The 16,598-nt window shown below is 45.4% G+C and overlaps 1 protein-coding gene across 2 annotated transcripts in view; it reads left to right on the top strand.

Moving 5' to 3' along the window:
* LOC139570242 (TANK-binding kinase 1-binding protein 1-like) overlaps positions 1 to 16,598 on the top strand; it is a 67,290-nt gene that overhangs the window by 41,710 nt on the left and 8,982 nt on the right. Inside the window, exons 6-7 of one of the 2 annotated variants that reach the window (XM_071391950.1) lie at positions 9,436 to 9,638; positions 9,817 to 9,881. In XM_071391950.1, coding sequence (XP_071248051.1) covers positions 9,436 to 9,638; positions 9,817 to 9,881 — 268 coding nt within the window. The remainder of the gene's footprint in view (positions 1 to 9,435; positions 9,639 to 9,816; positions 9,882 to 16,598) is intronic. The other variant, XM_071391951.1, reaches the window with a different exon arrangement.

Below are 16,598 nucleotides of genomic sequence, written 5' to 3' on the forward strand. Positions count from 1 at the left end.
TGTCTTTCAAAGATGATTTCTAAAAATCCAAATAACTTCACAGATCTTCATTGTAAAGGGTTTAAACACTGTTTCCCATGCTTGTTCAATGAACCATGAACAATTAATGAGCATGCACCTGTGGAACGGTCGTTAAGACACTAACAGCTTACAGACGGTAGGCAATTAAGGTCGTTCTGTGCGTGATTTCCTGCAAGACAGGAATGTCAGTGTTCTGCCATGGCCAGCAAAGAGCCCGGATCTCAATCCCATTGAGCACGTCTGGGACCTGTTGGATCGGAGGGTGAGGTCTAGGGCCATTCCCCTCATAAATGTCCGGGAACTTGCAGGTGTCTTGGTGGAAGAGGGCTGTAACATCTCACAGCAAGAACTGGCAAATCTGGTGCAGTCCATGAGGAGGAGATGCACTGCAGTACTTACTGCAGCTGGTGGCCACACCAGATACTCACTGTTACTTTTGATTTTGACCCCCCCTTTGTTCAGGGACACATTATTCAATTTCTGTTAGTCACATGTCTGTGGAACTTGTTCAGTTTATGTCTCAGTTGTTGAATCTTATGTTCATACAAATATTTACACATGTTAAGTTTGCTGAAAATAAATGCAGTTGACAGTGAGAGGACATTTCTTTTATTGTTGAGTTTATATACAGTGCCAGTCAAAAGTTTGGACACACCTACTCATTCAGGGTTTTTCCTTATTTGTAGTATTTTCTACATTGTAGAATAATAGTGAAGACATCACAACTATTAAATAACACATATGGAAGTATGTAGTAACCAGAAAAGGGTTAAACAAATCTAAATATATTTGATATTTGATATTCTTCAAAGTAGCCACCCTTTGCACACTCTTGGCATTCTCTCAAACAGCTTCATGATGAATGCTTTTCCAACAGTCTTGAATGAGTTCCCATATTGCCCTATCCCATCTGGAGGAATATCTATGTAAGGAATATCTATGTAAGAATGCTGTTCATTGACTACAGCTTAGCATTCAACACCATAGTACCCTCCAAGCTCATCATTAAGCATGAGATCCCCCCCCCCAGGTGGTGAAGGTAGGAAACAACATCTCCACTTCGCTGATCCTCAACACTGAGGCCCCACAAGGGTGCTGCTCAGCCCCCTCCTTTACTCCCTGTTCAGCCATGACTGCGTGGCCATCAACTCAATAATCAAGTTTGCAGACGACACAACAGTAGTGGGCTTGATTACCAACAACTACGAGACAGCCTACATGGAGGAGGTGAGGGCACTCGGAATGTGGTGTCAGGAAAACAACCTCTCACTCAACGTCAACAAAACAAAGGAGATGATTGTGGACTTCAGGAAACAGCAGAGGGAGCACCCCCCTATCCACACCGACGGAACAGCAGTTCCTCGGTGTACACATCACAGACAATCTGAAATGGTCCACCCACACAGACAGTGTGGTGAAGAAGGCACAGCAGCGCCTCTTCAACCTCAGGAGGCTGAAGAAATTTGGCTTGTCACATAAAACCCTCACAAACCTTTACAGATGCACAATTGAGAGCATCCTGTCGGGCTGTACCACCGCCTGGTACGGCAACTGCACAGGCCTCAACCGCAAGGCTCTCCAGAGGGTGGTGATGTCTGCACAACACATCACTACCTGCCCTCCAGGACACCTACAGCACCCGATGTCACAGGAAGGTCAAAAAGATCATCAAGAACAACAACCACCCGAGCCACTGCCTGTTCACCACGCTATCATCCAGAAGGCGAGGTCAGTACAGGTGCATCAAAGCTGGGACCGAGAGACTGAAAAACAGCTTCTCAATCTCAAGGCCATCAGAATGTTAAACAGCCATCACTAACACAGAGAGGCTGCTGCCTACATACAGAGTTGAAATCATTGGCCACTTTAATAAATGGATCACTAGTCACTTTAAATAATGTCACTTTAATAATGTTTACCCCTCTTACATTACTCATCTCATATGTTTATACTGTATTTTATACCATCTACTGCATCTTGCCTATGCTGCTCGGTCATCGCTCATCCATATATTTATATGTACATATTCTTATTCCATCCCTTTAGATTTGTGTGTATTAGGTAGTTGTTGTGGAATTGTTTGATTAGTTGTTAGATATTACTGCACTGTCGGAACTAGAAGCATTTCGCTACACTACGCTACAAATTAACATCTGCTAACCATGTGTATGTGACCAATCAAATTTGATTTGATTTGATTTTACATATGCTGAGCACTTGTTGGCTGCTTTTCCTTCCCTCTACGGTCCAACTCATCCCAAGCCATCTCAATTGGATTGAGGTTGGGTGATTGTGGAGGCCAGGTCATCTGATGCAGCACTCCATCACTCTCCTTCTTGGTCAAATAGCCCTTACACAGCCTGGAGGTGTGTTTTGGGTCATGTCTTGTTGAAAAACAAATGATAGTCCCACTAAGCACAAACCAGATGATATGGCATATCGCTGCAGAATGCTGTGGTAGCCATGCTGGTTAAGTGTGCCTTGAATTCTAAATAAATCACTGACAGTGTCACCAGCAAAGCATCCCCACACCATCACACCACCTTATCCATGCTTCACGGTGGGAACCACACATGCGGAGATCATCCGTTCACCTACTCTGCGTCTCACAAAGACACGGCGGTTGGAACCAAATATCTCAAATTTGTACTCATCAGATCAAAGGACATATTTAATGTCCCTACTGTCTAATGTCCATTGCTCGTGTTTCTAGACCCAAGCAAGTCTCTTCTTATTGGTGTTCTTTAGTAGTGGTTTCTTTGCAGCAAATCGACCATTAAGGCCTGATTCACGATTCTCCTCTGAACAGTTGATGTTAAGATGTGTCTGTTACTTGAACTCTGTGAAGCATTTATTTGGGCTGCAATCTGAGGTGCAGTTAACTCTAATGAACTTATCTTGTGCAGCAGAGGTAACTCTGGGTCTTCCTTACCTGTGGCGGTCCTCATGAGAGCCAGTTTCAGCATAGCTCTTGATGGTTTTTGAGACAGCACTTGGAGAAACTTTCAAAGTTCTTGAAATTTCCCAAATTGACTGACCATGTCTTAAAGTAATGATGGACTGTCATTTGTCTTTGCTTATTTGAGCTGGTCATGCCATAATATGGACTTGGTTTTTTACCAAATAGGGCTATCTTCTGTATACCACCCCTACCTTGTCACAACACAACTTATTGGCTCAAAAGCATTAAGAAGGAAAGAAATTCCACAAATTCACTTTTAACAAGGCACACATGTTAATTGAAATGCATTCCAGGTGACTACCTCATGAAGCTGGTTGAGAGAATGCCTAGACTGTACTAAGCTGTCATCAAGGCAAATGGTGGCTACTTTGAAGAATATAAAAATAAAAATAAATTATAAACACTTTTTTGGTTACTACATGATTTCATATGTGTTATTTCATCATTTTGATGTCTTTACTTTTTTATTCTACAATGTAGAAAATAGTACAAATAAAGAAAAACCCTTAAATGAGTAGTTGTGTCCGAACTTTTGACGGGTACTGTGTCTTTATAATCTATCAATAGCAACATTAATATTAAACTAAGTCAGCCTGCTTTTCTAACAACATTCTAATCAGGTCTCTACTCAGGCTCAGAAGGATTCTGTGAGGGCGGGACATTTTCTGGCGACAGTAGTCCAAGCAGTGCTTCTGCTGTGAAGCGTTGGAGGCCCAAAAACGTGTTGGCTGCAGATACTGTATAATGATGTCCAGCTTCTTGGACTTCTTGTACAGTACAGTACAGTTAATAACAGTGGTTATAAATGCTACAAAATCCACCTTCATTACAATACGTGTATCCAGATCACTTGATTGACGTACAACATTTGCAACTGGTTGCGGTCCGTCCGCTGCAATATCTTCTTCAGCACAGTGGCCGCTTTCCCCTTCAACTCTCTTCACCACCTGTAGGAGATTTGCTGTACAGCCCTGATCCTTGACACCCCAACCTCTTTCACCCCCCCCCCCCCCCCCCCCAGGGCACTCTGGGAATCCAGAAATATGATCCCCACCACATTTGCAACATTTTACATTCACAGACTCCTCAATAACATACTCTTTCCGTCTGCAAACACCTGACACGTGGGCAAACCTTTTACATTTCTTGCATTGCATCAGGTTTTTCACGAACGTTCTCACGTGGTATCTTATGTATCCCATCTTTACATAGGTTGGTAGATACTCTTCATCAAACATCAATAATACAGATAAACTTTGCTTCTTTTCCCCATTCTTCATACAGGTCAAGCGGCATGCGTCCATGGCAACTGTCGGATGCATGGTGCTCTTGACAGAAATGTTCTTTCTTGCCTTGCATTGGTATAGTGTGAGTGTTGTCTTGTTATTCCTCAGCACTGTTGTGGAGTACAACGTCTGTGCAGGTGCCTTATTTTGTGCAGAGGGAGAGAGCTCCCGTCTCACTTTGTTCATTGTGCCAACTAAGCTTGTTTTATTTCCAAGCAACTTGTTCGCCATTGACAGTGAAGTGAAGAAATTGTCCATGGTGACATTTTTCCCTTTGCCAACGTAAGGTACCTCAAGCCTCGTCCCCACATTCTCCGACACTCGCTCACCTGCTGTCTGATGTGGATCTTTTCCAAAACGGCGTCCGTTCCTCTCTCCTACCTCACCGTTTCATTTGGTGGTGGCGCCGGCTCCTGCTCAGTGCGCACCGTTCAGGCTTTTTACCACTTAGGGCTTGGAGGTGAAGGTTCGGGCTGGGGCTCAGAACCAGAAGAATAATCATCGGAGATGTCGTGATTCATTTCTTCCATCTGAGTCGTTATCATTCAGATCTCGTAGCAGCGCTAACGGAGCATGTGCATCCATTCCCCTTGGTCTTCTTGCCACTGTAAATTACACACACTCTCACTGTGTACTCCAAGTAGACCAGAGTAGACTGATTGGATTGGGTGGACTGATATAGGGTACATAACATTTAGAGATTATAATTAGAATATACCAATAAAATAGAATGGCCCGCCCTGTTCCTCATTCGCAATAGGTAATTACATAATTAGGCATTGCCCACTTCCCCTTGCTCATTAACTCACCCATTCACCCCCTTTCCACCCATCATAGTTTACTTTATTTATTTCTGTTGTTATATGTGTGAAATTACTTTCGGTATAGTTTAAGTTCAGTTTTGAGACAATTATCGGAGTGATTATCACCTGGCCACTGCACCTTCCAATGTCTGTAGAATGAGCAGAGCAGGCCCTACTGTCTGGAGAATGAGCGGAGCAGGCCCTACTGTCTGGAGAATGAGGGGAGCAGGCCCTACTGTCTGGAGAATGAGCGGAGCAGGCCCTACTGTCTGGAGAATGAGGGGAGCAGGCCCTACTGTCTGGAGAATGAGCGGAGCAGGCCCTACTGTCTGGAGAATGAGGGGAGCAGGCCCTACTGTCTGGAGAATGAGCTGAGCAGGCCCTACTGTCGGGAGAATGAGCGGAGCAGGCCCTACTGTCTGGAGAATGAGCGGAGCAGGCCCTACTGTCAGGAGAATGAGGGGAGCAGGCCCTACTGTCTGGAGAATGAGGGGAGCAGGCCCTACTGTCTGGAGAATGAGCGGAGCAGGCCCTACTGTCTGGAGAATGAGCGGAGCAGGCCCTACTGTCTGGAGAATGAGGGGAACAGGCCCTACTGTCTGGAGAATGAGCGGAGCAGGCCCTACTGTCTGGAGAATGAGCGGAGCAGGCCCTACTGTCGGGAGAATGAGCGGAGCAGGCCCTACTGTCTGTAAAATGAGCAGAGCGGGCCCTACTGTCTGGAGAATGAGGGGAGCAGGCCCTACTGTCTGGAGAATGAGCGGAGCAGGCCCTACTGTCTGGAGAATGAGGGGAGCAGGCCCTACTGTCTGGAGAATGAGCGGAGCAGGCCCTACTGTCTGGAGAATGAGCGGAGCAGGCCCTACTGTCTGGAGAATGAGGGGAGCAGGCCCTACTGTCTGGAGAATGAGCGGAGCAGGCCCTACTGTCTGGAGAATGAGCGGAGCAGGCCCTACTGTCTGGAGAATGAGCGGAGCAGGCCCTACTGTCTGGAGAATGAGGGGAGCAGGCCCTACTGTCTGGAGAATGAGCGGAGCAGGCCCTACTGTCTGGAGAATGAGCGGAGCAGGCCCTACTGTCGGGAGAATGAGCGGAGCAGGCCCTACTGTCTGGAGAATGAGCGGAGCAGGCCCTACTGTCGGGAGAATGAGCGGAGCAGGCCCTACTGTCTGTAAAATGAGCAGAGCGGGCCCTACTGTCGGGAGAATGAGCGGAGCAGGCCCTACTGTCGGGAGAATGAGCGGAGCAGGCCCTACTGTCGGGAGAATGAGCGGAGCAGGCACTACTGTCTGGAGAATGAGGGGAGCAGGCCCTACTATCAGGAGAATGAGCGGAGCAGGCCCTACTGTCTGGAGAATGAGGGGAGCAGGCCCTACTGTCTAGAGAATGAGGGGAGCAGGCCCTACTGTCAGGAGAATGAGCGGAGCAGGCCCTACTGTCTGGAGAATGAGAGGAGCAGGCCCTACTGTCAGGAAAATGAGCGGAGCAGGCCCTACTGTCGGGAGAATGAGCGGAGCAGGCCCTACTGTCTGGAGAATGAGGGGAGCAGGCCCTACTGTCAGGACAATGAGCGGAGCAGGCCCTACTGTCGGGAGAATGAGCGGAGCAGGCCCTACAGTCGGGAGAATGAGCGGAGCAGGCCCTACTGTCGGGAGAATGAGCGGAGCAGGCCCTACTGTCTGGAGAATGAGCGGAGCAGGCCCTACTGTCGGGAGAATGAGCGGAGCAGGCCCTACTGTTGGGAGAATGAGCAGAGCATGCCCTACTGTCAGGAGAATGAGCGGAGCAGGCCCTACTGTCTGGAGAATGAGGGGAGCAGGCCCTACTGTCAGAAGAATGAGCGGAGCAGGCCCTACTGTCGGGAGAATGAGCGGAGCAGGCCCTACTGTCTGGAGAATGAGGGGAGCAGACCCTACTATCAGGAGAATGAGCGGAGCAGGCCCTACTGTCTGGAGAATGAGGGGAGCAGGCCCTACTGTCTAGAGAATGAGCGGAGCAGGCCCTACTGTCAGGAGAATGAGCGGAGCAGGCCCTACTGTCTGGAGAATGAGGGGAGCAGGCCCTACTGTCAGGAAAATGAGCGGAGCAGGCCCTACTGTCGGGAGAATGAGCGGAGCAGGCCATACTGTCTGGAGAATGAGGGGAGCAGGCCCTACTGTCAGGACAATGAGCGGAGCAGGCCCTACTGTCGGGAGAATGAGCGGAGCAGGCCCTACTGTCGGGAGAATGAGCGGAGCAGGCCCTACTGTCGGGAGAATGAGCGGAGCAGGCCCTACTGTCTGGAGAATGAGCGGAGCAGGCCCTACTGTCGGGAGAATGAGTGGAGCAGGCCCTACTGTTGGGAGAATGAGCAGAGCAGGCCCTACTGTCTGGAGAATGAGCGGAGCAGGCCCTACTGTCGGGAGAATGAGCGGAGCAGGCCCTACTGTCGGGAGAATGAGCGGAGCAGGCCCTACTGTCGGGAGAATGAGCGGAGCAGGCCCTACTGTCGGGAGAATGAGCGGAGCAGGCCCTACTGTCTGGAGAATGAGCGGAGCAGGCCCTACTGTCGGGAGAATGAGTGGAGCAGGCCCTACTGTTGGGAGAATGAGCAGAGCAGGCCCTACTGTCTGGAGAATGAGCGGAGCAGGCCCTACTGTCTGGAGAATGAGCGGAGCAGGCCCTACTGTCGGGAGAATGAGCGGAGCAGGCCCTACTGTCGGGAGAATGAGGGGTAACGGGGGAAAACCATTCAAATAATGACATGCCCTCCTTAAACTGGTAACAACTCCAGTTCTGTTTGTGATATTAAGATTCTAACAACGGCAGTGTGTTATATAGACTTATTTAGGAAGAGAACGGAGGGGGGCTTGACTTTAAAAATGACAAAGTAATTAAATAAATTAATGATAAGTTAATACGTTAATGAGCAGTCGAAATGACTGCTTTAGCGGTTCTAGTGTTAACTACTCCTGGAATTATTTTCCTAAGTTATACACTATTAATGTCCAACGGGACGCCAGAGATAACACCTTTTACCGGTGCCCTGCTCCGAAAATCAAAGCTGTCCACTGCATGCGTAGATAATTTTGCGAGCCACGATGCGCGCTCCTTTTGCTCTTTAGATATACACGATATCAACACCATACCGCTACTGGTTACTTTGACTGAATCCACTTTTCTCAACGCCTTCGTCACCATCCTCGTGACTTCAAAAGGGCTTCCCAAATTAACATCCTTATCCAAAAAAACGCACTCCAACAAGCAACGATTCATCAGACTCGTTATCCACAACCATTTTCCCCTTTTTGTTCCATTCTTGGACTTCACTGTTGTCCACTCATCCTTCTCACTAACTGTACTCAACGCGCTCTCAGCTTCAAACAACACTTCTGCTACCGCCATCTCAACCTCTCTCCACTGTCTGCTGGCTAGCTACCTCCCGCTCTCACGAGACTCACGACAACCCGAAATTGATTTGGGGAAACAGAACTACTATTGGCCAACTCTCTCCCATCTTGCCCTGCTGCTTCCTATATGCTAATTACACAGTACCACCCACTCCAGCTGAGTGAAGCATGCTAGGTAGCAGGTCACTACTGAAGAGAACAGCTGCTATGGAGTCACAAGGCCTGAACTGTGACCCCCTAGTAAAAAGGATGCAAAATGCTGATGAAATGTGTCATTAATACCTCTCTTATTGCTGAGTCATGCCGAGGTGTATTTATGTGAAGGGTTGTCATTCAGATGGAAAGCGTTCATGATATGCTTTAGTACCATTACATGTTGAAATGTATTATTCTGTACACTACTGTTCACTACTGCCTCAACCACAGGCCACTTAGTCTAGTAGAGGGTTCCCTAACTGGCGAACAGCGAGCTGAATTTCACCCTGAATCTAGTTGATGATCCCAGCCCTAGTAGTTCAGCTGTGACTTGTACACAAACACGAATGTGTGCATTTGATGCAATTGCGGAAGTTGCGTGCAAGAGAGTGTGGGCAATATACTGTGTTAGAAAGGATTTGTGTGTTTTCTATCAGTGCGAGTTGTGTGTGTGTTTTTTTTCTCCAGTGTCAGTGTGTCAATGCCTGTGTGTTGTGTGAGGTGGCTGGTGAGATGTGATAGACGACTCCTCTATCACAATAGCCACTGGCTCAGTGACGGCGTCTGTATGAGCTGGGCTCCGAGGTTGTGCCCACGCACGCTCCTCCACCCAGGTGGAAAATGAAGATACGTGGAGCTCTTATCTGGCTGGAAGTCCACATCACTATCCCTTATCCTTTCCCTGGAAAGTATAAGGATGAATGGTATAAACCCTGGGATAATTAAGTCCCTCTAGATTGATCATGTGTGTGTGTCCGTGTTGCGTTCCCCCTCCGCAGTGCTGGACTGTCCTGCGCTGACCCTACAGAACTCTCGTAGTCTAGACACTCTGTCAGACCTGAAGCTGCAGCGTCTGGAGGTGGAGCTAGAGGGGGCGCGGCACCAGGCCCAGGGGGCGTGTCAGAGGGAACAGGAAGTGAAGGCCGAGTGTGAGAGACTGCAGGAGGAGCTGAAACAAATCCAGAACAACCACATAGAGAGGGTCAGTGGACAACACACACACACCTAACACACACACACCTAACACACTGGTACGTCTTACAAACTGGTACATTCTCCCTCTATTTTCTAAAGCATAGTCAGTTCTGTCTAACTCTTGTTCTCGCTTGGCTCTTGCTTCGAGCACCTGCATGCTAATCTGTTTTCCCGCTCTACTTCAGCAGGAAATGACATCGTCGTGTGAGCAGTGTGATGTGGAGTGGATCAAGAAGGTGGGAGATGAGCAGTAAGTGAAGACAACAACCATTTACTGTGTGACACCTCCATAAGACCTGCGACCTTTTAGACTGCGAGAGAGAGACACGGAGAGAGAGACACGGAGAGAGAGACACGGAGAGAGATAAGAGGGAGAGATAAGAGGGAGAGAATAGTAGTAAACAGTAACGTTTCACAAAAAAAAATTATTCAGATTTTTCAGAGGGTGCACCCTCAGCACCCCTCCTTCCCGCTGCTATGCCCATAAGCCTTGCACTGGATAATTATGTGAACCTCAGTCTCTTTCAATGTGGGGAACAGACTTGTGGTGAGGAGCCTAGTTGTGTGTTGTGTGGTAATATATAATACAACAATAGAGGGCAGTCTGGGCACAAGAGCTTCCTGACATACAGCAGTCGTCATTTGTTGTTTCTCAGAGGAACCAAAACTCACGCTGTGGACCCCTGTTGAATACCCCTGTCCTAGACACAGTCACGCCACACACAGCTCGCCCACAAGCTAGTGCAAATCCACACTCACGACAAGTTTGAGGGGAGTGAAATGCAAAACACTGTTTCGATAAGAAAGTGGAAGTAAAGTGTATGGCAGAATGGCTAAGGTTGAGTGTGCTAGAGGCCTGGGAGGGGAAGCCTGCTACTTTTCCAGTCACATCTTGCTTTCCTATCCTTACTCACCAACCTACCTGCTAGCTGTCATTTTCTTTCTGAATGGCTGCTGACTTCTTGTAAGTGCTCTCATTTATTGTAAATGGCTCAGATTCATGTGGAACTGGTCATGTGTGTTGCATGTTCTGGCGAGCAACAGTTTGGCCCTCACAGACACTTATAATTGGCTTCAAACGGTCAGGACAAATGTAGAGATTATTGAATGCGTTCATTTGATTGTGTAGATTGTTCTGGAATGAACTTGACTTGGTTGACATAATTGCTGACAATTGTAATTGCTTTGTTCAGTTGCATAGTATGGAGATCACATTTTCAATGTAAAACAAATTCAGAAAGACAAAGAGCCAACTGTAAGAAACAACACATAATATACAGTAGATCATGTGTTATCACAGCCACTGGGCAAAAACTGGTTGAATCAACATTATTTCATCCCCAAAAATCTACCGATGATGTTATTAAATCAACTCGAAAAACTGATTGGTTTTGCAAAAAGTCATCAACAGTAAGGGCATTTTGTCTTTTTTTCACCCAACTTTGAACCTAAATCCAATGACATGGTGATCTTTTTTGTGGATTTCACGTTGAATTCATGTAAATTGGCAACTCAACCGAAACTAGACATTGAACTGAAGTCTGTGCCCAGTGGGTAGCTTCTGACACTGTGTAGGCTGTGGACATGAGTCGAAAGCCAGCACTCATTTAGTGCTTATCTTCATCAGAGACCTAAAGAGGGCTATGGGGCCTCATTACCTCTGCCTCTGCAACTTTATGTACCAGAATTTGTCATCCATTGCTTTTTCTTATGAAATATCATTGACCAAATGGAACTTTTACTGAGAAATGATATGATGTATGTACGTATATGTCGAGTTGTATTTAGGACCTGTGTTTCTTACAGTTGAGTGAGAGCAGACAGGCCGTACTCAATAGCAGAGCAAAATAGATATTAGAGCATACAGGCCAAGAAACTGTGTAGTAGTTACAGAAACAGCAAGCCTACAGTCCATACTCTCTAATATGTGTTCAGAGGTCAAATCCAGCTCATACGGCCCACACACGCACTTCATCTCCCACACACAACCAGCATATAGATGGGCTGTCATGAATTTCTTCCTCGCTATATAACAGTCATCATCTTTCCTCCTACACAGGCGCACGCACACACACACACACACACACACACACACACAGATGTGTGTTTCTGTTCCATGTATTTGAAATATACATTTGATTTACTTCTGAGTATTTTGTATTTTGTATTACACTGTGCTGAACTACACTCCAATGTATTTGAGACTTTCGAGAGTTGCATTTTGTATTTTCAAAATACTAAATACTTTTCAATACCCTTTTTTTTATAGCGATTCACCATTTTGTGGCCCTCGTTCACCCTGCATTGGTATCAGAAGTCTGATGGCACTATGGTGATAAGAGTGTCTACTAAAGGAACTAAATATAAATGTACATTTAAAAATGAACAATTGCATATCATGCTGAATATGAATCTAATGAGCTCTGCCCCGAAACAAGGCCAATAATAAACCCAGTGTGCTTTGCAGTTCATTTTGGTATGTTAATTTAATACATACACAGTACATTTACATTTTGGTCATTTAGCAGACACTCTAATCCAGAGTGATTTACAGTCAGTGCGTTCTAAGTCAGATCAACAACAACATATCACAGTCATAGCAAATAAAATGTGTCTATAACTGTTACGGAGAATGTTGTTGCTGTTTGGGCTGGCTTCTTGCAAATTTCTGTATTTTAAAATACAATATACATGTATTTTAATTAAATACATTTCGAAATACAAGTATTTTGTAGTTTATTTTGATATATTGAGCTTAGTATTGGTATTTTGTAATTGTATTTTGTCATTTTTGCCAATCCTTGTACACACACAGACTCAAAACCTTCCAAAAAGCTTTTCCAAAACAAAGAGGGATGCAGCGCATTGAAGTCTTGGCAGTGTTTATGAACCAACAGAGGTGTTCACACATAAGATATTGCACAAGGTGCTGTGAGTGAGATGTGTTGCTTTCCAAGCCGTCTTTTCAAAGATTGTCAAAAGGCACAGGCGACGTTGAGACTTGTGTGAGCCGAAGTGTGAAAAGGAAGAGTTCCGTATGTCAAAACAGTCAATAAGTACAGTTCTGTGTGAGAAAATGGCGAGAGACTGGAAACTGTCACTCAGACATTCCCCTTGGACTGTAAAAGAAGGTAAGGGGATTTCAACTCAAAGCGAATACAGGTACTTCCATATACATGAAAGAGTTGGATAGAGGCAGTTGGGAAGAAGAGGACTGTTTTTTCCCCCAATGTCATCAATGGTTTCCACAGTTCCTGTAAGTTATGGAGGATCTATTGTATTTTCAGATTGTTGTGAAGGTGTTGGTGGAGAGTTATAATGAAGGGGCTTTAATAGCCCACTCTGTCTGGGTCACGCATAAATGTAGGGGTAGGCCTGTCTGAACAACTGATTCTACTGACTAACTGGTGGAACTTATGAATGCAATGTCTCTGTGGCCAAAATGACAGAATTCTGTGGAATGCTACCTTTTCATAAATCTTTAAATAGAAATGAAATGAATTGATTCTTAGATAAACATTGAGATGTTCCATAGCTGTGGTTAATTTGTGGTGGCAGCATCATTCTCCTGAAAAATAAATGGTGAAGACCGATTACTATCGAGGGAAATGGAAAAGATTCACAATAATGACAAGTGATGACTGTAATTTCCATTATCTGATGGTTTGGTGATGTTTACTGGTTAAAAAAATGCATGCAACATGTGATATGTTTTCTATTGGTACTGCATGTGCTTCCCTCTCCCTTCTACGCACAGTGGGTTGTGAGAGTACTCAAAATTTGAGACTTCTCATGGCCATATAGAATTATTACAATTGCTCAATTTCTGGTCGTGCAGTTGAAGTACAGTGGGGAGAACAAGTATTTGATGCACTGCCGATTTTGCAGGTTTTCCTACTTACAAAGCATGTAGAGGTCTGTAATTTTTATCATAGGTACACTTCAACTGTGAGAGACGGAATCTAAAACAAAAATCCAGAAAATCACATTGTATGCTTTTTAAGTAATTAATTTGCATTTTATTGCATGACATAAGTATTTGATCACCTACCAACCAGTAAGAATTCCGGCTCTCACAGACCTGTTAGTTTTTCTTTAAGAAGCCCTCCTGTTCTCCACTCATTACCTGTATTAACTGCACCTGTTTGAACTCGTTACCTGTATGAAAGACACCTGTCCACACACTCAATCAAACAGACTCCAACCTCTCCACAATGGCCACGACCAGAGAGCTGTATAAGGACATCAGGGATTAAATTGTAGACCTGCACAAGGCTGGGATGGGCTACAGGACAATAGGCAAGCAGCTTGGTGAGAAGGCAACAACTGTTGGCGCAATTATTAGAAAATGGAAGAAGTTCAAGATGACGGTCAATCACCCTCGGTCTGGGGCTCCATGCAAGATCTCACCTCGTGGGGCATCAATGATCATGAGGAAGGTGAGGGATCAGCCCAGAACTACATGGCAGGACCTGGTCAATGACCTGAAGAGAGCTGGGACCACAGTCTCAAAGAAAACCATTAGTAACACACTACGCCGTCATGGATTAAAATCCTGCAGCGCACGCAAGGTCCCCCTGCTCAAGCCAGCGCATGTCCAGGCCCATCTGAAGTTTGCCAATGACCATCTGGATGATCCAGAGGAGGAATGGGAGAAGGTCATGTGGTCTGATGAGACAAAAATAGAGCTTTTTGGTCTAAACTCCACTCGCCGTGTTTGGAGGAAGAAGAAGGATGAGTACAACCCCAAGAACACCATCCCAACCGTGAAGCATGGAGGTGGAAACATCATTCTTTGGGGATGATTTTCTGCAAAGGGGACAGGACGACTGCACCGTATTGAGGGGAGGATGGATGGGGCCATGTATTGCGAGATCTTAGCCAACAACCTCCTTCCCTCAGTAAGAGCATTGAAGATGGGTCGTGGCTGGGTCTTCCAGCATGACAACGACCCGAAACACACAGCCAGGGCAACTAAGGAGTGGCTCCGTAAGACGCATCTCAAGGTCCTGGAGTGGCCTAGCCAGTCTCCAGACCTGAACCCAATAGAAAATCTTTGGAGGGAGCTGAAAGTCCGTATTGCCCAGCGATAGCCCCGAAACCTGAAGGATCTGGAGAAGGTCTGTATGGAGGAGTGGGCCAAAATCCCTGCTGCAGTGTGTGCAAACCTGGTCAAGAACTACAGGAAACGTATGATCTCTGTAATTGCAAACAAAGGTTTCTGTACCAAATATTAAGTTCTGCTTTTCTGATGTATCAAATACTTATGTCGTGCAATAAAATGCAAATTAATTACTTAAAAATCATACAATGTGATTTTCTGGATTTTTGTTTTAGATTCTGTCTCTCACAGTTGAAGTGTACCTATGATAAAAATTACAGACCTCTACATGCTTTGTAAGTAGGAAAACCTGCAAAATCGGCAGTGTATCAAATACTTGTTCTCCCCACTGTATATGGGAAGTCGGTGTTTGTCTGACACCATATTTCTCTTATCTTCCACCATCACTATGTAGAGGAAGCGGAGTCAGATTCAAGTGAAACACAGAAGGTTTTATTGAAATGAGTTTGAGAGTGCAGATAAGCTTTATCAGATCTGTTTGGGTACACATTGGCAGCTATCTTCCTCCCTCCTCCCCATTTTAAAACGTTGTATGACGTTTGTGGCGATATACCTGGTAGAAATTATAATACTATACGTGGTTCATACAGTATAGTTCATGATCTTTGTCATTTGGCTAAATACAGTAATTGTTTCTCTTCGGGATAAAGATCTTAGGCTTGTGTGCGGCTGCTCGGCCATGGAAACCCATTTCATGAAGCTCCTGAAAACAGTTATTGTGCTGAAGTTGCTTTCAGAGGCAGTTTGGAACTCGGTAGTGAGTGTTGCAACCGAGGACAGACGATCTTTACATGCTATGCGCTTCAGCACAAGGCAGTCCAGTTCTGTGAGCTTGTGTGGCCTACCACTTCATGGCTGAACCGTTGTTGCTCCTAGATTTCCCACTTCACAATAACAGTGTTGGCAGGGGCAGCTCAAGCAGGGAAGAAATTTGCCGAACTGACTTGTTGAAAAAGTGGCATCCTATGACGGTACCACGTTGAAAGTCACTGAGCTCTTCAGTAAGGCCATTCTACTGCCAATGGAGATTGCATGACTGTGTGCTCAATTTTATACACCTGTCAGCAACAGGTGTAGCTGAAATAGCCGAATCCACTAACATCTAGTACAAAGCCTTCCCAGAAGAGTGAAGGATGTTATAGCAGCAAAGGGGGGACCACCTCCATATTAATGCCAATGATTTTGGAATGAGATATTCAACAAGCAGGTGTCCACGTATCTTGCTACAACCAGGACTGACCTGAGAAAAGACTGCGTTTCCACTAATGCGATTCTGCTAACGAGATAAAAGATGCACTCTCTATTTTTCAATGCAGTCTGATTTACCACACCTCTTAATTTTATTGTCTGTAAAATAAAATAAACTTAAAACTTGGCTGAGGTAGGTCAAATAAAAGGTCAAATAAATCACACAGCAAATACCAATAGGCTGCGTTTACACAGCAGACCAATTCTGATCTTTTTTCAGTAATTGGACTTCTGACCAATCACATCAGCTCCAGAAAAATATCTGATGTGAAAAGATCTGATATGATTGGTCAAAAGACCAATTAGTAGAAAAAAGATCAGAAATTATATTTTTTGTAAACGCAGCCATTGTGTCAGACTCTTTTCTTTTTTAAAGATTCACATTTTCCATAACTAGCACCTCACGCAATAGGACGTGTGTTCATTTTCTGTCATATCACCATATTATCTACCACCATCATCAATGTTCAAGTAAATCACAAGAGTCTTATGTGAAATTGTTTTTTGAGCTCAGATAAGCTATGTTTTATCAGATCATAGGCTGGATAGCGCATACACACTGCTGCCATCTACCACAACCACTGCTTTTTCGCTCTT

Source organism: Salvelinus alpinus, chromosome 3 (assembly GCF_045679555.1).
Source record: "Salvelinus alpinus chromosome 3, SLU_Salpinus.1, whole genome shotgun sequence".
In the NCBI taxonomy this organism is placed as follows: Eukaryota; Metazoa; Chordata; class Actinopteri; order Salmoniformes; family Salmonidae; genus Salvelinus; species Salvelinus alpinus.